We start from the raw sequence: 27,553 nt of genomic DNA, 5'->3' as shown, positions 1-27,553 counted from the left end.
GAAAGGCTTCTTAACAGGAATACTATAATTTACGATGAGATTGTATGTTTCATAGTTCTTGTCACCTTCCACTATAGCACACTTCCTGTCCTGCATTCAAATGAGTGTTCTCCACAATTTGCAAAATCTGTACCGAAAGACTGTGACTTTGTCCTCAACACAACAAAAGCAATGTAAAAAAGAAACCTACACTGTCAGAAATTTTTCTTATGTACAATATACGGGCAGACAGGTTACAAAATTATGGTATATGTAGGGAGTAACATATGACCATTGTGCTGAAATCAAATGCTGGACAGAGGAAGCAGAGTCCACCTTCATTAGGATGTGGCAATGCCTATCCTGAAATGATCTCAGAATAAATTTCAAAAAGAGAATAACAAAGTGCTGTGTCCTCTCCATCCTACAAAATACAATAGAGCCCTATATATTTTATTACCCACAGAAAAGAGAATCGAAACTTTCAAGATCTGGATATATAATGGCAAATTGTGTAATTCCTGTAGGTTATTTTCATGTCTCACCAACAGAGATAGGTCTTATGCCGACAAAAGGATAGGAAAGGGCTAGGAGTAGAAAGGAAGCAGCCATGGCCGTAATTATGGTACGGCCCCAGCATATTAATATAAAAATGGGAAAGCATAAGAACCATCTTCAGGGCTGCTGACAGTGGGGTACCACACACAACCATCTGTAGACCTCGACTTATCAAGACAATTTAACTCTAGAGTCTGAAACACATGTATCACATTATGAGAACTCCTAAAAAGGACAATCTGTTACGAGTATGTTTTGAGGAAAAAATTAGGCAAAAGAGGACTTAGAAGAAGACGGTCATCTCAGATCAATATTTTGAAGAAATGGGTTGGAGCTCATTGGCACATGACAAAAGGAAGATAGCCATGCTCGTAGCCTAAATATGGTTAGGATAAGGTAGCAGCAGTAAGAGTGAAGAAACCAGCCACGAGATGAAATGCAGTGGAGGGATTTTGAACAATAATAGCTGCTATGTATTACGCTAGCATAAAATTTCGAACTACATGAAGAAAATATGAAAATCGTTTCAAAATATTGGAAATCTCCCTATACATCTTTCCAAGGATCTTCAAAATGTCTGCTGTATAATGAGGAATTGCTCAATGAGGTCTATTCAGAAGTTTGTTACAATTTGCATTATCAGAAAAAGTCTTAAAAATATCAGATTAATTCAAATGTGTTTACCTGTGTTTCTCTTGGCACTGCCAAATCTGATTTTGGTTCTTCTTTCAAATGCATCTCTTGTGATATAATTTTGTAATTGTCCTGTGGTAAAGTTAATATATTAGGCAAATTTTTCAGACACATCCAGAAATAATAATAATAATAATAATAATAATAATAATAATAATAATAATAATAATAATAATAATAATAATAATAATAATAATCAAAACTGCAAAGGGCTTACAAAATCACATGGAACAGATACAACAAAAGATGTATATCAAAAAATGCAAAATTACGACACTACAATACAGTCATCAAACCAGAGGCACTTTATGCATCTGAAACACTGATCATTGGCGGCAGGTCACAAATGAAAAGCATTGAGAAACAAGAGAGGAAAATTCTCAGAAAAATCCTAGGACCAAAGTTCGAAAATGGAATATGGATGAAAAAGAAACCACACGAAATTTTTCAATTCACAGAAAAAATCACAGATACCATCAGAAAGAGACGACTAAAATTCTACGGACACCTACACAGATGGATAACAACAGGCTGACAAAGAAAATTCTAAACCTAGCTCTAACCCTGAAAATCCGCAACAATTGGTTAGCAGAAATACATGAAGATCTACAAGAAATGGGTATCGAGGACGAAACCATTCAAGATACAATGAAATTTAGAAGCTTAGTAAACAAACATAAATTTGCAGAGAAACCAACAAGAAAAAATACAGGCTGGACAGAAACACGCAGAAAGGAACACAGTGAAAAAATGAAGAGATATTGGGAAGAAAAGAAGAAGAAACATTGTGCAAAATAAGTTCAAACGCGCTCCACAGCTGGGCACAACGAATCAAAAAAAAATAAAAATAATAATTGTTACGGAGATATCCGTGGTAGGTAGAGGTGAAAGAAGGTGCGGGTGTGAATGGGTTTCAAGCTACGAAATTAACGTGCAATGTAAAATTAATTTAAAATTTAACTAGGTTATATTTTCTTTTCAAAAACAAGAGATAACAATCATAACAGGTACAGAGTAGCAAAAATGTAGGTACAATATTACTGGATTCGGGCTCAGTGCCCTTACTTCATAACTCTTGGGCAATCAGCCCCGCCTTACTCCAAAAAAATTTTAGCCAAGGGGCAGAAAACCCCATTCATGCCCAGGAGCACTGGCTCCAAACATTACACATAAAGCCTGCACGAGGCATACAGAAACAAATTTCAAAGAGCGATCCGCTCTCAAAATTGTAAGCCTATCACAAGGCCACACCAAACTCTACCTTCAAGCTGTCCTCTAAGGACGTATTCACAGGGGTAAAATACCCAACCTACTGAGGTCTATTACATGAAAAGAAGGTTGATTACATGACCTCTAAAATAACAATTTGAGAGGAGGCGAACTTGCACTCCTAATACACTTTGTTTTTAAAACCTAATCTGGCTCTGGGCCACTAACGCAAGGGCTAATCCCATACTACAGAGGTGACTTAGAGAAGAACACTTTACATTACATAAACGAAGAATAGTTTGAGAAAATAAGTTCACCTCAAAACAATATGAGTGGGAACTCGAGAGGGTTAGCACTCTCTATCCCAATATGTAGTTTAGAAGATAGGATAGGTACCAGTAGTTTTTACATTTTAAAGGAAAGTTACATGGTGGAAAGCTTAGAACCCGCCCCGAGGATTAAACTGCCGACCTAGCAAGATAAGATGTAATTAAGAGGCCATTACCTGGTGTTGAACTGTAGGTGAAGAAAGAGGCGCTTCCCGCCTCCTGCTATGTACTTTACACACAGAAAGATGGAACAGAAGTGGCCTGGAGACCCTAAAATCAGCAGTTTATATCCTCTCACGGAAGATTCTAGGCGTTAGGGGAAAGAAAACACCCTCCCACAAAATCTTTATTGGTTCGGGAAAAGAAACCCCTACCCAGATGAAGAAGAAACACATTATTGGTGGAAAATTAATTAAGGAAATTCGGGGTTGGCTAGATCCAAAACAAGGGGAACAAGAGGGGTATACAGCCAACTTAAACAATGACAGAAAGAAATTTAACAAAGAACAAACACTTGAAATTAAATTTTCTCCCAAAAAACAGTTCTTTCACTTCACACTAGGGTGCACTATTGTTGATCTTCGATAGTGTCCTCTAGAAGAGAAAGTTCACACTTCTCAATACAAGCAAAACAAAGGTACGTCGAAAATGACACAGTTCAAAAACTCAAAATTTTCCACGTGGTGACATCTTCTGAGAAAGTAGAGAATTAATAGAATAGACAAAGTTCAGATTTCCACCAGAAGAGGAATTTCAACTGGCGCAACTTTTAAATAACCGGAGTAGAGGTGTACCGCCCGGTACAGACCTCCCCCCCCAAAAGTTCCTCCAAGGGGTAACACAGAAGAACATAAACTTTGTTTCCAAAATAAGGTCCAAGTTTTGATGTTGATATTAAGATTAATTGCGGAAGCATTTATAAGATTTTAGTAATTTGGTTGGTTTCAATTTCAAAATCTTGTTGTTGCAGGTGCAGTAAAGTCTTTCTGTTTGTAGTAGTTGAATTTCTGAAGATAAACCTTTAATGCTTAAAAGTGAAGAAAAGTTTTGCAATGTCCACCCAATATTGCTATTGAATTCCCATGAAGCGGAATTAAGGTTGAACAGGAATGTCTATGTAGTTGATGTAGGCTAAGTTGAATGGCCAGCCCGGCCGTTATAGCTTGCGTCCAAAGGAAGCCGCTCGGACCCCTCAAGTACCCTGAGATACCGCTCGCCCGCACTATGAGGGGAGCAGAGGTGTTGAAACACGCCGCGCCCGCGGTGAACATATACAGGTTGCGGGCAAGTAGCAGGTCGTGCGCCGCACATCAGCCTTGGCCGGGAGGAGAGCTCCGGCTCGCCGGGCACATGTCGTCTTCGCTGGAGAGGAGGGGGCCCATCCCCCTCCCCAGATGCTGCACGGCGCTTCGCGGCTGCGGGGGCACTGAAACATTAAAACTAGGCGGCAGAATTGTGTTGGACCATCATGTTTCTTTGAGGGCACAGGCATATAGAGAGATTGAGGGGCCAGCGGCGTGCAGATATCCATGGCATTTCATTAAGCCACTGTGTAGAGTGGAGCAGGAGACGGGAGCGTGGTAATGGCCGTGGCAAAGACAGGATGGCAGTTTAATGGGTCAGGGCAGGTTTCACAAAAATGCTTACAAAATATTATAGAAGGGGCAGAATGCCAACAAATTGAAAACTCAAAAAAAAAATATAACCTTCATAATCCTTTCAAAATAATATGAAGCAAGTTAACACAGAAATTACACCGGTTTCACCTGGGACAGGTGAACCCTAAATATCCTCTCGGTGGCTGGATTACTTAGCAATAAGGTAACCGGCGTAAGAAAATCGAGAATGATACAAGGCCCATGAAATCTGGGGGCAAGCTTGCCCGCGGGAACAAAATTTTTGACCATAACCTGGTCACCTACCTTCAAAGTGGTGGGTCTCCGTCCACGATCATACCTTTCCCTAACCTTTTCATGAGATACTTTAAGATTAGCTTTAGCCTTCTTCCAAAGATCTTTAATGTTGTCCGGATCTATTGTCTCGGGCAGAATGTCATTCAGAGACCAGAGGTTAGAGAGCGGCGTGTTGGGAACGAACTTAAACATCAAAGAAGCTGGAGTAAATTTGTGTGATTCATGAACCGCCGAATTCAAAGCAAAAGCTAACCAATGCAGGGACGTGTCCCACCTAGAATGATCTTCATGATGATAGGCAATAAGTGCGGACCTGAGATTACGGTTAACCCGTTCAGCCAGAGATGGTTGAGGGTAATAAGCAGAAGTAGTTACATGAGAGATGGACAAGTCAAAACAGAATTTACGAAATAAATTTGATGTGAACGCCTTAGCATTATCAGATACAATATATTGACACGGACCAAAAGAAGCAAAAATAGAATTTAAGCAGGTAATGGTAGACTGAGCGGTAGCCAGCTTAGTCGGAAATAACCAAGAAAATCTAGTAAAACCATCTACACATACAAAGATGAACTTACTAGCATTACCCTTTGACTGGGGGAAGGGTCCTACATAATCGATATACAGGCGTTCCATGGGGCGCAACGCTTGATGCGAAGACAAAAGGCCTACCTTGGTGGACATGGTGGGTTTACTAAGCAAACAAGATTTACAAGCTTTTACAAGTTCACGGATTTCACCGTCCATACCTTTCCAGATGAACATCTCACGAATCTTTTCACGAGTTTTAAAGATACCCAGATGCCCTCCTAATGGGGTCTCATGATAATACTTGAAGATCATAGGTACCAGAACAGCTGGAACGACAACTTTCATCATCTTGTCATGCCTCGAAGGGCAACATAAAACACCATTCCTCAGAACATAAGGGACAACATGTTCCCCAGAAGAAAGGGTTTCCATTATCGGAGCCAGCGTCGGATCTTCACGTTGGTATTTCTCAACATCTCTAAAAAGCATGGGAGCATCTGTTAAGATGGCATTAACACCAGATAGTATGGACTCGGGAGGTGATGAACTGTCGGCCGGTTCCTGGGTCTCGACGCCGTTAGAAAACATACGGCTGAGTCCATCAGCCACAACATTTTCGGTACCTCTGATATGCCTGACATCGAATTGGAAGGCAGAAATACGGATGGCCCAACGGGCTATACGACCAGTACGACGCGGTCTACCTAAGACCCAGCTTAAGGCTTGGTTATCTGTCTCCAGGTCGAATTTGACATGTTCCAGGTAGAGACGGAACTTTTCTAAGGCAAATAAGACTGCCAACCCCTCAAGCTCATAGATAGAATACTTGGCTTCTTGAGCCGACAATGTCCTAGACGCGTAGGCGATGGGTCGCCTCCCTAGTTCAGTCTCTTGAAGAAGGACTGCAGCTACTGCTGACGACGACGCGTCCGTTTGGACGATGAATTTCTTCGAGAAATCAGGCATAGCAAGTACAGGGGCATTACAGAGAGCTAATTTAAGATCTTCGAAAGCGGCTTGTTGAGAAGGTCCCCACTCGAATTTGATGCCTTTCCTACGAAGAAGGTTTAAGGGCGCCGCTCTATTAGCAAAGTTAGGAATGAACTTTCTGAAGAAATTCACCATACCAATAAACCTGGCGATGCCTTTAATGTCCTTGGGAGGTTTAAAATCACGGATGGCCTGTGTTCTAGAATGATCGACTGCTACACCATCGGGTGACACAATATGCCCTAGGAATGACATTGAGGGCTTAGCAAAGGCAACCTTGGACAACTTGACAGTTAACCCAGCCTTACGAAGGCGATTCAGAACTTCTCGCAGATGATCTAGATGTTCTTCAAAAGTCTCGGAAAATACGACGACATCATCCAAGTAGTGGTATAAGTACTCAAATTTGATGTCGGAAAAGACCCTATCTAGTAGCCTAGTGAGCACAGCTGCCCCCGTGGGGAGCCCGAAAGGCACGCGGTTGTATTCGTATAAGTTCCAGTCCGTGGCAAACGCTGTAAGATGTTTAGACTCTTCGGCAAGGGGAATTTGATTATAGGCCTGATTCAAGTCCAAGATGGTGAAGAACTTGGCCTTACGAAACCATGAAAAGCAAGAATGAAGGTCGGGAAGGGGCACAGATTGCAACACCACCTTCCGATTGAGAGCCCTGTAATCAATGACAGGCCTGAAGCCTCCTTGGGGTTTCGGGACTAGAAAAATAGGCGAAGAATACGCTGACTTAGAGGGCCTAATAATACCATCCTTCAACACCTGATCTTTCTTTCAGAGCCTTCATTTTAGGTGGAGATAGCCTATAAGGTGGAAAACGGACAGGAATCGAATCCGTGACCTCAATTTTGTATTCAATAAGGTCAGTTACACCAAGAGTATCAGAGAACACCTCGGAAAACGACTGACATAATTTACGAATACTATCAGCCTGCTCCTCAGGTAGATGTCTAAGGTCTAACAACATCTCATCCTGGGTAGGCGAAATAGATGAACATGACACAGAATTACACTTCAATAGTGGGATTTTATAACTAGAAGCAAATTTGAATGTGCACGACCTAGACTGGAGATCGAGCACAAGACCAGTGTGAGAAATAAAGTCCGCTCCCAGTATGATGGGGCAAGACAAGTGCTTAGCCACAAACAGTTTAATTTTCCATGTAAATTTGAAAATCCGAATTTTGACCAGTACGGAACCTAGAATTTCTAATGGAGATGAATTAGCCGAGACATATTGAATAGGAGATGAGACATAGTCAGGTAGTTTACAAACAGATTTCAATTTCGAGTACCATTCAGCCGAAATAATGGAACAAACACTGCCTGAATCTAATAGAGCCGTTATAGGCTCGTTATTTAACTCAATCTTAAGAAAAGGAACAGGTGCGGGGGTATCCGCCGCAATCCTAAGACATTCTTTAGGGCATTCAAAAGATGAATTTGAAGGCTGATTGTTCTCTGCATTTACAACCTGTTTACTAGGGGCTGAGTCTCGGGAAGATGGATTAGTCGACTCAGCCGATGCCACTAGTCACTTTTTATTATTGGCATAGCTGGAATTTGCACCAGAAGTTGAGCAGGAGGGGGTGCTATTTGAGTTTGGGCAATTCTTGGCGATATGTGAGAAGGCCCCACACTTGAAACAGCCTTGTGAGGACCCTGCTCCATTCCTTGTCCCACTTGACTTGATCAGAGGGCACTTATTCCGCAGATGGTCAGGCGACCCGCAAGCATAACATTTACGGGGATTGACTGGTCGGCGAGGTGGAGGCCGAGTGTTACTAAAGGAAGGCGGGGGTTCTTTCGCGACACGCAAAGAATCGGCGTATCTAACTCCTTCCGCTGAGACGGCCAATGCTTCAAGTTCCGAGAAAGTTTGCGGGCACGCCGCGAAACACAAATATGACCTATAGGATGGTGAAATACCTTCCACAATAGCTTGTACAATTTGATCCTCAGGGAAGTGAAGAGCAAACACCCTAGTATAAAACTTAATGTCCTGTATGAAATCAGCCAAGTTTTCATCCAAACGCTGTACACGATAATAGTACTTCTGAATAAGGGAGGACCTGGCCCTAGCCGGGATGAAGTTAGCTAGCAAATGGGCATGGAAATCCTCGATAGAAGATTGCTCGGCAATGGCTCTAACTATTTTGTCAGATAGAACACCCATAGCATAAGGGTAGATAATTTGCAAAATTTGACATGGGGAAAGAGAAAACACAAGGGCATGATCCTGAAATTCCACTAGAAATCTTAAAAATGAAATTACGTCACTGGTGGTATTAACGGAAAACTTGGATATACCTCTGAGCAACATTGCCAATGGATGAGGCAAGCTGCTAAACCCGGGCGACATAGTAGGTAAAGGTTTCAATGGCAAGGAAGTTAATTCGGCCCGTACATGGTTCAATGTGTTACGGCGTTCGGACTCGTGGTCTGATGGGGCAGAGATAGTTTGAGCAGCAACGGTTATCCTATTGCCTTCTCCCTTAGCAGGTTCTTCCTCACTACTTACATTCACTATGGTGGGCTGATCAGATTTGGGAGGAACTTCCCCAGTTAACAATTGAGTGACTTTACTAGACAATTCAGAGATAGTTTCAAGGAGCGTATTAGCTTGCTTCCTCTGAACGTCATTCACCTTCAGAGACAACAGATCATTAACTCTATTTGAAAAGTGATATAATCTGCCTTGCACACGCTTAATTTGGTTAGGAGACGGATCATTTTCATCAAAAAAGCTGACTACAGATGCTAGCCCAGTAATATTCTCGACGATCGTGGAAAGAGAGTCATCAATTTCTTTCTCTCCCAAATTGGGGATGGAAATGGGCAAATCAAGGGACTCTCTATAAGCTTGTTTGTGTCGATTGCAACCGTGCCTCCAGATTGAACATTTCTGATAGTTAACTCGTATATCAACTCCTCTTTGCGCAAATAGTTAAGGAGGAGAACATCGCGAGGGCCGGACATGATGACAGAACAATTAAAAAAAACTCAAAAAATTCCAGCAACTGAGAAAATTGTTAGAGTTCGAATTAAAGCAATGTTTAGCCGTCAAAAGGGGCTAAATTGAGACCCATTCAACCACGCTCTGCTACCACTTGTTACGGAGATATCCGTGGTAGGTAGAGGTGAAAGAAGGTGCGGGTGTGAATGGGTTTCAAGCTACGAAATTAACGTGCAATGTAAAATTAATTTAAAATTTAACTAGGTTATATTTTCTTTTCAAAAACAAGAGATAACAATCATAACAGGTACAGAGTAGCAAAAATGTAGGTACAATATTACTGGATTCGGGCTCAGTGCCCTTACTTCATAACTCTTGGGCAATCAGCCCCGCCTTACTCCAAAAAAATTTTAGCCAAGGGGCAGAAAACCCCATTCATGCCCAGGAGCACTGGCTCCAAACATTACACATAAAGCCTGCACGAGGCATACAGAAACAAATTTCAAAGAGCGATCCGCTCTCAAAATTGTAAGCCTATCACAAGGCCACACCAAACTCTACCTTCAAGCTGTCCTCTAAGGACGTATTCACAGGGGTAAAATACCCAACCTACTGAGGTCTATTACATGAAAAGAAGGTTGATTACATGACCTCTAAAATAACAATTTGAGAGGAGGCGAACTTGCACTCCTAATACACTTTGTTTTTAAAACCTAATCTGGCTCTGGGCCACTAACGCAAGGGCTAATCCCATACTACAGAGGTGACTTAGAGAAGAACACTTTACATTACATAAACGAAGAATAGTTTGAGAAAATAAGTTCACCTCAAAACAATATGAGTGGGAACTCGAGAGGGTTAGCACTCTCTATCCCAATATGTAGTTTAGAAGATAGGATAAGTACCAGTAGTTTTTACATTTTAAAGGAAAGTTACATGGTGGAAAGCTTAGAACCCGCCCCGAGGATTAAACTGCCGACCTAGCAAGATAAGATGTAATTAAGAGGCCATTACCTGGTGTTGAACTGTAGGTGAAGAAAGAGGCGCTTCCCGCCTCCTGCTATGTACTTTACACACAGAAAGATGGAACAGAAGTGGCCTGGAGACCCTAAAATCAGCAGTTTATATCCTCTCGCGGAAGATTCTAGGCGTTAGGGGAAAGAAAACACCCTCCCACAAAATCTTTATTGGTTCGGGAAAAGAAACCCCTACCCAGATGAAGAAGAAACACATTATTGGTGGAAAATTAATTAAGGAAATTCGGGGTTGGCTAGATCCAAAACAAGGGGAACAAGAGGGGTATACAGCCAACTTAAACAATGACAGAAAGAAATTTAACAAAGAACAAACACTTGAAATTAAATTTTCTCCCAAAAAACAGTTCTTTCACTTCACACTAGGGTGCACTATTGTTGATCTTCGATAGTGTCCTCTAGAAGAGAAAGTTCACACTTCTTAATACAAGCAAAACAAAGGTACGTCGAAAATGACACAGTTCAAAAACTCAAAATTTTCCACGTGGTGACATCTTCTGAGAAAGTAGAGAATTAATAGAATAGACAAAGTTCAGATTTCCACCAGAAGAGGAATTTCAACTGGCGCAACTTTTAAATAACCGGAGTAGAGGTGTACCGCCCGGTACAATAATAATCGTATGGCCTCAGCTACCGTGTGCAGACATTTCAATTTGACGCCATCTGGCTGTCTGCTCGTCAATTTTGACGTTCCCTTTTACTCTAGGCCTCCACTAGATGGCAGACCGAGTAAACCGAAACTCTCTTGGGCGTCCATGGCTGAGATTTAATGAATTTGGTCGGGTAAACACCAAATGTGTCACCAGAGATCTTTTACATGCCGACATCGTACGACATGGAGTGTCGAATGGACATTTTTCCGCCCTTCAAAAATCCGACTACCTCTGCCGGGTTTGAACCCGCTATCTTGGGATCCGGAGGCCGACACTCTACCGCTGATCCACAGAGGCAGCTACATCCAGAAATGTATTTATATATGAGTGTTAGCTATTCATCATTTGCTAGTAAATGAGACAGTTTCAGTTTCATATCATCATTATCACCTGTCAGAAAATCTTTATGTTGAGTATCCATAAAAGCATGACAACTAAGAGACCTTCAGAAGCGGAGGCATATCATGTTTGAATGCTCAGAGTTATTTTTCAAGAGTAGAACAATTATAGAATATAAAACCTTCCAAAATAACACTGATTGATCACAAAAATGTACAGACAAACAAATAATCTGCTCATTATAAAAAAAACAAATTCTGAAATATTAAGAAATTCATAATTTATCACTGTTATCTTTCACATCCTGTACCAGGATATAAAACTTAGCAGGAAAATGTATCTTCCATATTTCCTCTTGTACATGAAGTGCTCGGCCTGAAGGCAGGGAGGATCCTCAACAGCTCTACCATCAGCTGCCAAAGAGAGCTAGGTGTCACTGAGGAGGCAAACTAAGGAAATGAAGAGTAAGGTAGTTTTCCATTGCTTTCCTCTTCCAGCCAGACAGTGCTATTACTTACCAGTCTTTCATGTTCACTGAACTGTGCACACAGACCAGCTATTTCACATCTTTTCCTATAGGATCTGGCAGTATTAGCAATGGTGTTACCCATACTGCTCATATCTCAGTCACTTTCATATTGTACGAGGCAAGGATGAGACTTGAGACCCAAAATACAAGTGACAAACTTGTCCTGGGCAAATCCAGAAGACAGCAGGAATTGAGCACACAGTATCTCAACAGAGATGGATTAGGGCAGGCCACCTCATATGGAAGTCATCTAGGACATAATGCCTAAACATCATGAACCATACAAACAATTATTCCAATAGGTTAAGTACAATGTCAATCAGTGCTCCTTGTGAAGGCACAAGTACATATGGTCAGCTGACAGGGATATTGCAATTTGCCGTACATTGCACTAACACAGATAGGTCTTTCGGCAATGGTGGGAGAGGAAAGTGCTAGGAGTGGAAAGGAAGTGACCATGGCCTTAATTAAGGTGCAGCCCCAGCATTTGCCTGGCGTGAAAACAGGAAACCATGGAAAAACCATCTCCAGGGCTGCCAACAGTGAGTTTGACCCACTACTTCCTGAATACAAGCTCACAGCCGTATGACCCTATATAATTTTTGGGATCAGCACTGCATGCTGATAGTACCAAAATCATGAAGAAGTTGTAGATCAAATACCTAAATGTAGTACGGAGCAAGTTCTTGAAGAGTAGCAAGACATATGTGTATACTTCGTGAACTACAACTGATAATACATATTTGATCCTAGACTTCTTCATAACATTGAATTTCCAACATACAGTGCTCCCAAAATTGTTATGGTGCTTCTCAGACCGCATCTGATGGAATTTTTTAAACTTCACATTTTGTTTACCTGTTTTGCCTTTTATTTGCCTTTTGCCTTTTGTTTGCCTTGTATATTTATTTGCAATTGGCTGAAATTTCAACACACAGTGCTGCCTAAAGTGCTTTAGTGCTTCACAAACAGCAACTGATGGAATTATTTAAACTTCACATTTTATTTATCTGAGCATTGTCTTTTATACTTATTTGTGATCGGCTGATGATAACCAAAAATAATGGTCAAAACCAGTACCAATTATAATTATGTACGAATGTAAAAATTACATTTCTTATTTTAATAGTATTGAAAGTTTGAACCATCATATATCTCCTTTTAACTTAATAGTGTGTAAAATATACCTCTAAATCAATTAAATATGTGCAGTATTTGCGTCTTTTGCAGTGTTACATAATATCAGCTTCATATCCATACTGGCAGTACTGAATTATATACCTACAGGACTTTATTACATCCTCCTAATCAACACAAACTTCAAGGTCACTTCACTGATAACTTCAGGCCATGCTGCCAATGAGCAAAAACGCGGACTGCACTAATGCAATTCATATCTTGTATTGTATATAAGGAGCCAATAGAGCCCAATAAAGGTATAATTCTTTTGTAGTGCACAAGCACTGACATATGTGGATTGGTGCAATGTAGTGAATCTACTAGAAACACATCCTTTTCTTATCATCATGGTTGAATTGCACAATATGGAATATATGACGCATTTATTGTTCTTTGCCTCAGTGCTTAGACATTCATGTTTTTCAATAGGAGTCAGTTCAAACAATTTGCAACATCCACAATTATTCTTCTTCTTTCATCGTTTCAGCCTGCTGTGGACCATATTTTTTCAACCGTTTGCATTCTTGAGCTTTAATTATTCCCCAGTACTCACACATTCTCGTTCTGTGAGCCTCCTTTCTTTCATCAGTCCACTTCTTGCCTGTTTATTATCATCATCAATATTCTGAATGGCAAAATTAAGATGAGAAGGACCATTCCTTGAAAATTTTGTTTCATTCTTACTCTAATAACAAGACTCTTCCTTAATGGGGCTGACTGATCAAAAATCACCATCAAGGAGGTAAACTAAAAGTGAAGCAACACTCAAATAAGATAGCATTTTTGTATATCATGTAATAAGGCAATAAACTGACGATTTTATGTAAGAATGCATTTAGTATTTTGTACTGCATAAAGAACAGAGAAATCTTCCACATAACTTCAGGCCATGCTGCCAATAGTGGCAAACATGGACACTGCACTAATGCAATTGTTATCGATGAGCACATTATGGAAAGGAATAGGTACATACATACATGCACATTCATTATAGACTGTTATTCTTTTTGGTGTTCAGTCAGCAAGCCTCTGTGAATGTACTAATCACCACAACAATCCCCCATTTCCAACTAGTTCTACATGTCTTATCTTTATATCATTAAAAACTGAGTCTAATCATCACCACCTTGGTCTCCCTGTATTCCTCTTACCCTCCATGACCAACTCCATCATTCCCCTAGGTAACCTATCTTGCTCCATTTGCCTCACATAATACCCACCAATGCTTCTAGATTACAGCTCCATCCATAGGGTTCAATCTTAATTTAGACTGTATTTCTTAATAACAAGTACCCTCCTGCCATTGTTCCAACCTGTTTTTACCAGCAATCATTATTGCAACTTTCATGTCTGTTACTTCTAAATTTTGAATAAGTTATCCTGACCCCACCTTGCATGTTATAGTGAATATTAAGATACCTTGATAATCGTTGCAATCCTTCCTCTTTGCCTGCTTATAGGTAGGTGCAATTACAGCTTCCATCCAATCTGAAGGTACCTTATTAACATTCCATGATAATCTTATTTTATGAAGCCTTTCCAACCCTTCTTCTCACTACACTTCACAATTTCAGGTCTAATTACAATTATTCCTGCTGCTTTATGACAATGGAGTATATCTATGATCCTTTCCTATTCCTTAAGAAAATTTCACCAACATAATTGCTCTCTTGACACAAAAGTTGAGAAACAATAGGGATTGCAAGTAATATATGACACAGTGAAGTTGCAGAAGAAAGACTGTGTTCTATGACTGAGAAAATTATTCATGATAATTAATTTGATGTGAGTGTGATGCTGTGTTGTTTGACTCATCAGACTACTTACAGTGGTATTATGGCAGCATGTCTACTGTTTCATGTGAATATAAAAACTGATTAAATCTAGAGTGATTTACAATCAATGTGAAATTCCTCTCAGGTATAAATAAGTTTCTCACAGGCTATGTGCTTTAGGAATTAAGACAGTAAGGCATTCTGAAAAGATATCTCTCTCATTAATCCTCCTATCAAAGTAGTGTACATGAGCAGAAAGTTTTACAAATAGATTTCCAGTAAGGTTGGTAGATTTCAAATTAGGTTGGCCATGTATATTTTTTGGCAGAGTAAGATTACTCTTTCAGTCTTCACATAAATCTCCAGTTAATTCATGGATGTTGAAATTTTATTGCACCTAAAAACAATCCACGGATAAGAGGATTCTAAATGTGGGTTCATACACATCCAGTATTTTTCAGTTACAAGAACTCTAACAACAACAAAAAGAAAGGCAAGACCCATAAGCTAAAAATATTTAAGTATCATTATTACATCTGAAATGGATAATTAAAAGAAAATACTGCCACAGATGCACAGTTGTTACAGTTTATAAATATAGATTACAGTCTTTACTAATAAGCATGGTTCATCAGAACATGGACTAGAATGATGCAGCTTTCCATGTCAATTTATCCTGTCCTACCAGTTTCTCCTCCAACTAGTGCAGTGTTAAACGGATATCAGAAAATTTCAATTTATTCCCCTCACGGCATTCGTATTAACAGACGGGTAACAGTAACTGCAAAATTGAACTATTTTAGTTCATTTACCCTGAACAAGACAACAGAGGATTTTGAACTTCTAGTGTTCTACCGCTCATTCATAATCAAACAATATTGGGGATTAATATTCCATTGCTGTGGAGTGGCATACGGTTTTGTGTCATCACTAAAAACCACTAAATATTTAAACTCCGATGTAATTATGCCGAAAATAATGATTGTTCATTTAACTAAACAGCTTTACAGTATGTAATTAGCACATATCTAGGTTATGTTAGGTTTGCAGTCTGTTAACATGGCAGGGCACTTCACCCATTCAGAGGTCTAAGGGATAGCACTGTAGTTGAACTAATATTTACAATTCTTTTATCATATTAACATCATGGCCTGCCTTATCATTCTAAACCTCTAGACTTGCTCCTAAATTAAATTAATGAAATCCTGCGGGAAATAGTTTCTAAAACGATAACAATAATAAAATTGTTATAACATTCATTCAGTTATGCTAGATTTCATAGAACATTAATAAAGCTGGCCCTGCGGTTTAAGGGGCAACGTGCCCGCCTGTCACCGGACGGTCCCGGTTTCGATTCCCTGCTGGGTCAGGGGTTTTTCATTGTAAATGATTAATATCCCTGTCCTGGAGACTAGGTGTTTGTGTCATCCTTAACGTTCCTTTCCTCACATTCAACACTGTACACTTCTTCCATTCCAATTACACGCAGGTTCATATTACATGGTGCAAATATTGGCAAAAGATCTCTATAGGTCGATGCCCTGAACAAATATCATTAAAAAAATAATAAATAAAGCTGTTGCAGTACCTACAGCCACACAATCAGGTCAGGTGATACCAGTGTTGTAATATCATGGTGGAAAAAGAGGTGGTAACTATTTTGCCATTAACTGGTTTTTAATTGCAGTATAAGGTGACTTTTCATTTCTATGGAATATTTAACCATCTCACTATCCACATGTGCCCTGTAAATTCCTCACCCTAACAGCAAATAAGTATAGTACTCCCCTAGATTTATCCATCTGTGCAATCTCAAAAGCAACACTTCATAAAGATTTAAGAGTATTTTTTGCTAGGGGCTTTACGTCGCACCGACACAGATAGGTCTTATGGCGACGATGGGATGGGAAAGGCCTAGGAGTTGGAAGGAAGCGGCCGTGGCCTTAATTAAGGTACAGCCCCAGCATTTGCCTGGTGTGAAAATGGGAAACCACGGAAAACCATTTTCAGGGCTGCCGATAGTGGGATTTAAGAGTATAGGGATGTACTGAAACACTACCGATAGATGTCTCACGTGTAGTACCCGGTATGCGCTTGTCGATCATCATTTGTTTATATGTGTTTTTAATGGAAGTTTCTAGTTAAATGCTAAAGTTAAAGATTTAATATATCGTTACGACAACAAAGACGACGAGAAAATTGTGATGCCTGACAATTGCTGTGTCCCAATGTCCCAAAATCAAGGTCGACCGTATTCATACCATCAATTTCCTAAGCAAGATGCTTTCCGTAAAAAGTGGTTGCATGCGATTCGTAGGCAAGACCTACGAAATAAAAATATGACTCCTAATATCAAAGTCTGCTTGAAACATTTTACAGTTGAAGATTATGTCATTACTGAAACTGGTAAGTAAGCTAATTAGTACTAATTGAGAAATAATTTTATAATAAGGTAGTACATTCTTAAAAGTTAATATGACCTATTTCAATAATTTTAGGCGAAAGACGAAGACTTAAGGAGAACACTGTACCTTTGATATTTTCATTGTGTGGCACCGTTACCTTGGAAATAACTCCGAGAGCAAGAAGATATAGAAATAGGAAAACAGCCATAACACCGTGTGCGGTACGGTACCCTGAATCACACAGTGACCTATAATTTGACACTGGAGCACCATCAATTTCAGACTTCCTGAACAGGAAATAACTCATTACTTCCAAATTTGAAATTTTTATACCGGTATTTGTCTTATGGTCCGAAACAAGATCCTGAAACTCGTGCGCTACACGGAAATGAAGTTCAGTCGTACTGGATGTAGCCCCAGGCACTGCTGTCACACCAATGGCGTGCCTTATGTACGCCTATAACCGGCAAAGAAAAGAAAAAATACCGTATTAGGAATGTTTTCAAAATGCTATTTGTACTTTAAAAATTCAATCTAAAAAACCGCTAAAAGAAGGAGTTGCTGCATTTATTCCTTACTGGTACCTTTCAATCAACTCTTGCATTTTTCCGGATAATTTTTCACCCCTTTTCTTTAATTCTGCTTCCAAGTCCGCAATCGCCATCGTCTTGTAGAAAACATTGGCAGAATATGGTAACTCCATTTTAGTGCATTTAAAGCAAAAGTTTCGTTTCAATGATCGCAAATGTAGGAATACTCCATATAAGTCTCATGTAAAACAACCGAGCAGCGGAAAGCGCATACCGGGTATTACCATTACGCTGCCTAGCGGACAAGTTTTGCGTGATACATCCCTATTGTGACAGTGGACATACAAATTATCAAAGTTGATCATCAATGTTATAAAATATTTTCAATCAGTAGTTAAAGATGAGTAAAAAATCAATAATGAGCAAGCTCCCCATATAAGACTAAATTTAAATCTGTTGAAGCCAAAGAGGATAATACAGAATTATCAATACTGCATTAATGGACTCGATACCCTGATGATTTCAGGCGAAAAGGAAGCAATCAGTCACAATCAGTAATTTTATCATGGACATTAACCTAAATATCACTGCAGTAGCTTTACCTAATGAAAAAAAGTCCATAGCATGGATAGGATCCAGAATTTCAGGTACTGATATCTCAAATTCATTGGAAATCTTACTTGGGCCTTGTAGGTAAGATAAAGGTGTTCATTCCTTAAAGAATAGGGCCAGGTCAGTTAATTTACACTGAAAATAATTAGTGTTTTGTAACCAATCATGAAACTATCCATGGGGAAAAATAATGAATCTAAGGTTCCAATGCCAACAACTAACTACTATTTCCAACAACAATGAATGACATCCAGCACATAATATACTATGGGTGATGGTGTGGTCATCCCTGAAAATATATTATCAGTTTCAAATTTCGTACAATTATTTCACCTGTACATGTTTTGGGAGCCCCAAATTACTTCATCAGTGACTTCTACATCACAAATCAATATATCCCATACCTTAAGCTCTAACATTATTCATCTATGCATAAGACATCATCAGTATATACCATCATTTTTAACATATACACACATAATGGCCATTTCTTGATAATGATTGTTGTAATGGATGAGTGAACCTCAGGGTCATATGAACCTCGTTTCTTAAATCTTACGACTTCCTGGCGGGGATTCGAACCCACGTCCCTCCGGGCAAACCAAACACGCCTTTACCGCCTCGGCCAGGCAGCCCCTCCACTTAAGTGCAAGCCTATTAAAAAATTAACTATTATATTTTTGTCTTGTTATTCCTAGAACACTTTCTAGAATGAACTGGTTCATCATTGAATTATTTGAATCCTTAAGATCTAAACGTGTAAATCATTATTATCATGCCAGATGGAATCTTTCTATGTTGGTGTTGAGCTCGAATTTCAACAGAGCGGATCAAATGTCCCATCATGTCCTTGAATTCATGGCTATTATTTGCTCTCCTTGCTGTAAATTATTGAAGTGGAGGAAGACTACCAGCTTACCAGCCTAACACTTATTGGTTCTATGTCGTGCAAACTAGCTTTAAAGGTTTTGAAACACTAAGATGACAGGAATCGTTCCCCAAAAGGCTAATGTATTTGAGCACCTTTAATACCATCAGGGTGATAAAGGATTTAATATGCCAACTTGAAACCAGAAGTCAAGCCATCCACAATCTGAGCTACTGAGACTGCCATTTTCCCTGACAAGAGCTATAAAGCAAAGAGAGATGAAGAGAAACCCACTTCTTCTTCAGCTTTTAGACATGCTGTGCCTAATAAAAGGTGAATATTTTTAAATTCTGCATTTGTGTAGCCGTAAAAAGTATACTTAATCAATTTGAGATTACTATACAAATATATATGTGCCTTAAGAAAAGACAGCACGATTCTCATATATCTCCTGAACATCAGTTAAAAGTAGAGTTACCGGGTGAGTTGGCCATGCGCGTAGAGGCGCATGGCTCTGAGCTTGCATCCCGGAGATAGTAGGTTCAAATCCCACTATCGGCAGCCCTGAAAATGGTTTTCCGTGGTTTCCCATTTTCACACCACGCAAATGCTGGGGCTGTACCTTAATTAAGGCCATGTCCACTTCCTTCCAATTCCTAGGCCTTTCCTATCCCATCGTCGCCATAAGACCTATTTGTGTCGGTGCAACGTAAAGCCCCTAGCAAAAAAAAAAGTAGAGTTATTTAACCAATCAAACTCAGATGACTGCTAAGGGTTTAATTGTAATCACTATATAGTTACCTGGAATGATACTTACGCATGAAGTATTTGAAGTTTCCTCAAAGCAGATTGGTTCCTCTTTGACCTTTACTTCCAAATCCATTTTAAATAGTGTGCAAAGATATACACGGTTTTGGGATATAGATTACTTCCACAGACCTTGCACTGAAACATGAGCAACAATCACTATTATTGCTATCTTAGAGGTGAAGCTTCCATGGTGTGAAGAATTATTTAGTTTATACTAGCATGTGCCCGCGGCTTTGCCCGCGTTTGTTAATCGAACCATTAGATGCTTCTAAACTATTTATTTAAAAGCAAATTAAAACATTGTATTTATTAACTCACACCGTATTGACGTAAATTGCATGAAATACATTATTTTATTTGTATTATTTTGTTACTTTCATTGCTTAAGAGCTTAAGATACCGGGTTGATGGATGATACAAATTGTTATATAATACACAATATCGTCGCTTCACCAGTAAAAGGTTGTAATCCACAAAGCTCTTCTTATCGATTATTCTCCTTAAGACTGGTCACGCCTCCCAGCCACATATGGATATGCAGCCCATCAGAACAATGTCCGTTGTGTTCGTTTTCCTATGCCAACGAGTAACCGAAAATGAACCTAACATGCATTATACAATAGGAGTAAGTAAATACGTAATGCAAGCACACATTCGTATAGTACGGTACAGTAAGGTTAATTTTCCTTTACACATGGGCATAGGAAAATGAACACAACAAAATATGTTCTGATGGACTGCATAACCATATGTGGCTTGGAGGCGTGACCATTCTTAAGTAGAATAATCGACAGGAAGAGCTTTGTGGATTACAACCTTTTACCGGTGAAGCGACGATATATTGTTCCTCAGAGCTTCGGAATAAACTATATTAATGTCCTTCCATTTGGAGGTAGCATACATACTGTATTGTGTTTGCCTGGCATTGCTTCCACTTACTTGTGCCAGGCTCCTCACTTTCCTCTATCCTATCCGACCTCCCTTGGTCAACTCTTGTTCTTTTTCAAACCCGACGTTATTAGAACACTCGAGGCCTATGAAGTCTTTCATTTTCACGCCCTTCATGGCCCTTGTCTTCCTTTGACCGATGGAGTCCTACAACTTTAAGCGATTGTCCTATGTCAAAATTTAAGATCTCTGTGTGCCGTAGATTTGACTGGGCTACGCACACATACACCCAAACATTTCCGAATATTACGGGCTGATTACTCCTAGTGTCGCGGACAGAAAATGGCTTCCTATTCAACGGATTTGCAGTCCGAGGAATACTACTTTGCCCACAGCATGCTCAGTAATGATGGTGGCTTCAATAATATTCTTCATTAGTTTCAGAGCCGTGTTCATTGCAGAGCATCAACAGCGTCATATGCCCATACAGCATATAAGACCAAAAACTCTTTCCTATGCCCTGGACGTAAAATGGCTCCTTGAATTTTGTGTTCTCTACCTATCTTATGTGCGTTGCCTAGCGACAGCGACTCGATGCATTTCATCTCGGTGACAGCACGTTGGATTGTCATATCCCAATGCACGTTTTCCGATGGTTTTTCATTCATAACTCACCAACGAAAGCGAAAATGAAAATTCCGGCTTCGAGGTGCATTCGGACCCCTTTCCATCTTCCTACGTAAATTTCAGATATCTGCGTGCTGTAGATTTTGCCGGGCATCGTGCACAGACAGACAAACACTTCCTTTTATAATTATAGATTTCCGGGTTGAACCGTGTTGTTGGCAATACATCCCGTGCAGTTTGCCGATGTTTCGAATACATTGCAGTATTCTTTGCCAAGGCGACTGAAATAGTGATGAGTCAGTCTTCCAGGCAGCAGTCACAACTGCAAGAGTGGCCCTGACCTTAGTCTTTTATATCCTAACATTTCTGGCTGACATAAGCCTCTGGCTGTCTCGTGAGAATTCTGGAAGGTATGTGTAAGAGCCAGGTAGTGGGGGATTGCCCGCGCTGTTATGTAAACACGCAGGCCGAAACCCCAATTACATAATAGCGCGCCCAAGCCCTCACTACCAGGCTGTTACACATACCTTCCAGAATTCTCTCGAGACAGCCAGAGGCTTATGTTAACCAGAAAGGCTAGCATATAATAGACCAAGGTCAGGGCCACACTTATAGTTGTGACTGCTGCCTTGGAGACTGACTACCTCGGATCGAGTACGGGTATTTCAGTCGCCTAGACAAAGAATACTGCAATGTACTCGTAACTTCGGCAAACTGTACGTGATGTACAGACAACAGCAACACGTTTCAACCCGGAAAATAAACCAAAGTATTATTGCTGTTTTGTAGTCAAGTCTGTAGTTTTAAGTGACTTGAAATTGTGCTCATAGCCACAGGACCTTCAGTTTTACCTGGAAACTGAACCTCAGGGATAAACATTTTCAATGAAAGAACATCCCACACCCAAAGAATGGGATTAATTTTCACACCACTTGTGAAAAGCCTGTGACTATGCAACTTACATATTGTCCACTACACTGGGAGTCTAATGACTGCTTTGATGTACCTTCTTTTTTTCATGATTTGTTTATATCATACTGACAACGATAGGACATATGGCATTAAGGCTAGGAGTGCGAAGCAAGTGACTCTGGTCTTGAGTGAGGTAGAGTCCCAGCACTTCTTTGGTGTGAAAATGGGAAAACACAGAAAACAGTATCTAGGGCTCCGACTTCCTTTACACTCCTAGCCCTTTCCTATCCCATCACCTGTGTCAGTGCAATGTAAAGCGAACTGTAACAAAAAAAAAGACATTCTACAAACAAACCTTCGAAACTAATCTTTTCTTGTTCAACTTGCAGGGAAAATGATCTGCTTTTAGCCACTGTGAAGACACAATTACCACACCCTGTTCCTCCACTAGCTATATTGGCTGTGTAACTTTTGTACTGCTCAATATAAAACTCACTCTCTTTACACTAGAATCCAGTGGTGATTCAGATACAATATAAAATTTGAAAGTCACTATTAGGAATGTTCTGATATAGTACATTCAGTTTTGTTTTCAATCCACAAACCTTCAGATAGTAAGTGGTGAACCCAGTCTTATTAATAACACTAGCAAATTATCCTGGATGTTAATGACAATTGTGGGTAAGCCCTGTGCCTCATGTATTTTAATAAGCCAGTTTCTTAAACAGATATAGCCATAGTACTTCTCTCGACGCACATTACTCACGGGCTAGCAGCCCCTTTAGGAGATAACATACAATATGTTGAATTCAGTAGCAGTTTAGCCAGATTCCTTATTGATTAAACAAATTATTTGATACAGGATAGCCAGGTACTCATTGGCAACTTTATCCAAAAAGTTGCAATCATTACTGATTTTGCTACAATATGTACTGTATGTCCATTACAACAAACAGCTTCAAACTGGTTATGAACTCCTTCGTTACAACAGTTCCAAACTGGCTATAAACAATTTTGTTACAACAAACAGTTCTGAACTGGCTTCAATCTACTTTGTTACAATGAACAGTTCCAAACTGGCTATGAACACTATCAAAATTACTTTAATGAGCATACATGAATCAGAATGCTTCCAGAACTGATTGTTAATAATGGTTTGTTGGAATTAGTAAATGCATTTGTTAACTGTATAAACGCCTTCTACGAATTGTTACAAAGCCTTAAAAATGGATTATGGAAGATCTCACTGTTCCAATGAGAAGTACTGCATGTAATCACACCATTTACTGGTCGAATCAAATGTGCACGTATAGAACAAGCAGTCCCTGGTATTGAAGGCGCACTGCTGGCATTGGCTCTGAAATGGTTCTCAATGCAGTTAGAACAGCATGAATTCAGAACTTACAGTTCAGAAGCAGTTCTGAATTTCTGTTGGAACAGCATGTACACTGCCACCAAAAAGCATTGGCACAGACACTTTTTCGCATCTAATACAATTGTACAAATACTAGGAACATTATATGTATACCATTAACCCTTATTCAATAAGGGAAATAATTTGTATATTGAACTACTTTCTAAACACAACATGAACACATTTATTCTGTTAAATTACGGTTTAATCCCTCTCAAAAAAGTATTGGCACACTACGTTGTTTGTTAATGAGCTTTACAGACAGCACCGCACGTACTAGATTTGTGCAATCGGAGTTGACAAACAGATCAGTCGCTTGCCTGATGCCATTGTAAGGGTCATTCACTTGCCATGATGAATCCGAAGGTGAAGGAGCATTCCGTGTTGTTCCGCACCAAGGTGGTACCTTGCATTTGCAGGGTAAAAGTTACTGTGAAATTAGTAAAGAACCTTCTGTTACTTATTCAGCAGTGCAGGCAATCATCAAGAAGTTTCAAGAGACTGGTACAACAGACAATAAATGCAGATCTAGGCGTCTAAGTGTTCTTACATGTGGGGAGTGTGGGAGCATAGTTCGTCTTGCACTAAAAGAGTCCTTTAAAATGCAGGGTCGATTATATCGGACATCCAGTCAACTTCCAAGAAAAAGGTCATTTCTCAAGCTATTAGGAATGTTTTGAACACAGCTGATATTCATGTGAGATCTCCCAGAAAGATACCATTTATCTTGGAAGTTCACCAAAGATTATGTCAATAAATCGATTGAATTTTGGAATTCTGTGATATTTTCTGACAAAACCAAGTTTAACCTGTTTGGATTTGATGGAAATATAAAAGTGTGGCGCAAACCAATTACAGAGCTCCAATCACAACATGCCCTACCAACAGTAACACACGGGGGAGGAAGCATGGTGCTTTGGGCATGCATGGGAACTTCTGGTGTTGGTGTCTCGGCAATTATTGAAGGTGTCATGGATCATCGTAAATATGCCGATGTGTTGCGAGGCCACTTATGTAGCAGTGCCCAGAAACTGGGTCTTCATGGCATCTTTTACTTTCAACAAGACAACGACCCAAAACATACGGCGCTGCGAAAACAGGAGTGGTTACTATAATGCACCATGAGGAGTTTTCACTTCACACAGAGCCCTGATCTTAACACAATAGAGCACCTTTGGAATCACTTGGAGACAAAAGTTTGAAAATGTCGTTCTACTGGGAAGCGCGAGTTTCAGACGGTGTTCTTGGAGGAATGGTCAAAAATCTCAGGAGAGATAACTCGCAACATGGTTCCCTCCATGACAAGATGTCTACAAGCTGTCATCAGTGCCAACGGTATGCACACAGGCTACAAGACTTGAGTTATGTGAATTACAGAGACTTTAGCTTCATTTGTGTATAGGTGTGCCAATACTTTTTTGATGTGTAGAGCAACTGATTTTGTTTCGTAGATATGTATTTTTGTTGTGAGAAACCAATTATAGCCTACTCGAAGAACCTTATATTTACTACTGTACATTTCAATCAACGTTATTAGTGTGGAATTTGTATATAATGGTAGGTGTGCCAATACTTTTTTCGTGCCAGTGTATACTACAGCGCATGAGCAGGCTATTCAGAATCAATTCCGTACCATGTTGGAAAATAAACTTGCATGTTTTATCACTTAGAATGGTAGCTGAGATATATTTAATGTAGACAGCCTACATTTGGCCGAACATCAGAATTATCTTGCCGATGATCTTATGTTTAAATACGAACTGAACAATAAAGCTTACCTTAGTTCCTATCTCGTAAAGTACGTGTTTAAAGTTCCTTATGGAGATTTACCAGACTGAGACTTCTTTGGACGCGGTGTAAAACGTACGAAACTGCAATTACCTGAAGTAGAAAATCTTAAGTGAAACAGCACAATCCACAGAATAAATCTACACAAGCAGCCGCAGTATGTCCGAGATACACAGTGCAAAACAAATTAATTTGAACATTAATTAACAACAAGCCAACCACTTCGAAACTAAACCGGAAATAATGAATAGGGCTCCTCACCAATTTATAACCAGTGTGTTGTTCCTCGACCGTATGCATACACATTCATTCATTCATTCATTCATTCATTCATTCATTGTTTCATTTTTTTATTTCAATTAATTCCAACGAGCCGGTATACACACCCGGTATAATTTATTTATCTCCAGCTAACTACTGTGGTAGCCATATTGCTCTGCTCTGCAACGTCTTCGAGGGTGTGTTCCTTGCTTGCTTGCTGATGCTTATGGGCTGTGTCTACGACATTTCACCCAAACCGTTGCCTACGTGATTAGTAATAAGGCCTCCGCGTGGCAGCTTATGCAGCGTGCAATACGTTCTAGTTCCAGACTCGCCGCTAGACTGCGTGTTACTCCTCCACTGTTTAAAATAGACTTATACGGAAATAGTGAACAAAAAGTTAAGTTAGTGAGTTTTTAGGTGATATAGGCCTTAAAATTAATTATATAAAGCGTTGATTTGTGTATTCAGCTTGTGGTGAGCACATAGTTTCTATTTAAACATAAAATTAAGATATTTTTTTATGAATATTCATGAATATACAAGGTTCTGTATTTGGCGCCGAGAGAGTTATTTACTGTAAACATTCTATTCACAGGATGTTTATTGCACGTGATAAACAATGGTTTATTGCTGTGTTCCATTCTGCAAAAGTAAACTGCAGAAAGGTAGTGGGATTTCCTTCCACGAGTTCCCAGTAAATGCAGAATTACGAGAAAAATGGGTCAAAGTTATATCTCGTCGGGGTGACGAGAAAAATAGCATGTGGCAACCTTCCTCAAAATCTGTAGTATGTAGCGAACATTTTGAAAGTACGTGCTTCAGCATTTCTACTAAAATCAGACGCCTTCTTCCGAATTCAATTCCAACGCTTTTTTCAGGGTACCCATCGTATTTTCATGACAAGAGCAGGCTTAATAAAACGCGTAAGCTACCCAAGAAACGAAGCTATGAAGATGCATTCACGCAGCCAAGTACAAATGTTTCACATGACGTACAAGAAGAGCAAAGAGAAGACGAAAAAGCCATCTCACGTTCAGTCCAAGTTGACATGACCCCCCAGTATAAAGTACAGTCAACTTCCACAACTAAGGTAAATGCGAGACAACTGGCATCGCGTACTCTCAAAAGGAAAAACCTTATCATAAAACAATTGAGGTGCAAGAATAGGAAGTTGCTTGCTGAAGTGAAGAAACGAAAGAGAAAATCGTATGCAGATAAACTCTTTGCTACACTTCAGGTTTCTAGTGAAGCGAAGGACTTGAAAGCTACGTGTTTACTTGAACAACTGAAGGCATTTGGCAAGAAAAAGATACAGTATACAGAATATATTATAAAAATTTGTGTTCTGTGGCAGAGGAAATCGCCAAAAGGCTACGAATTTGCTAGGCAGATGGAAATATTGCATTTGCCACACAAAAGTTCGCTAATGAAATATATTGGCAGATCATCTGGAGAAACAGGAGTTACACAGGAGATAAAAGATAGGTTGGAAGCAGAATTACAGACACTTTCTACGGAACAGGAAAAGGTTGGCTCTCTTATTATCGACGAAATGGCAATACAGCCTAAACTTATATATGATCGACAATTAGACCAGTTTCATGGGGGTAATGAACTTGCTACGGAAGGAGAATTAGCTAACAGATTGCTTTGCTTTATGTTCAGAGGTCTGGCAACAAGATTTCGAATTCCCGTGGCGTTTTTCTTTTGCTGTAATTTGGACGGAACTGAGCTCTAAAAAAGAACACTGCAA

At 39.7% G+C, this 27,553-nt stretch overlaps 1 protein-coding gene across 1 annotated transcript in view; it reads right to left on the bottom strand.

Annotated features, from left to right (window-relative positions):
- Window positions 1-25,627, bottom strand: part of LOC136881846 (oocyte zinc finger protein XlCOF6-like) — a 72,006-nt gene extending 46,379 nt beyond the window's left edge. The window contains exons 1-2 of the mRNA XM_068229450.1: window positions 25,527-25,627; window positions 19,915-20,042 (exon numbers count right to left, since the gene is read on the bottom strand). Of these exons, the coding sequence (XP_068085551.1) occupies window positions 19,915-19,980 (66 nt within the window). The 5' untranslated portion in view covers window positions 19,981-20,042; window positions 25,527-25,627. The remainder of the gene's footprint in view (window positions 1-19,914; window positions 20,043-25,526) is intronic.
- Window positions 25,628-27,553: the final 1,926 nt, after the last annotated feature.

The sequence above is a fragment of the Anabrus simplex genome, chromosome 10, assembly GCF_040414725.1.
Source record: "Anabrus simplex isolate iqAnaSimp1 chromosome 10, ASM4041472v1, whole genome shotgun sequence".
Taxonomy (NCBI): Eukaryota; Metazoa; Arthropoda; class Insecta; order Orthoptera; family Tettigoniidae; genus Anabrus; species Anabrus simplex.
This window is presented reverse-complemented; position numbering and strand designations above follow the sequence as displayed.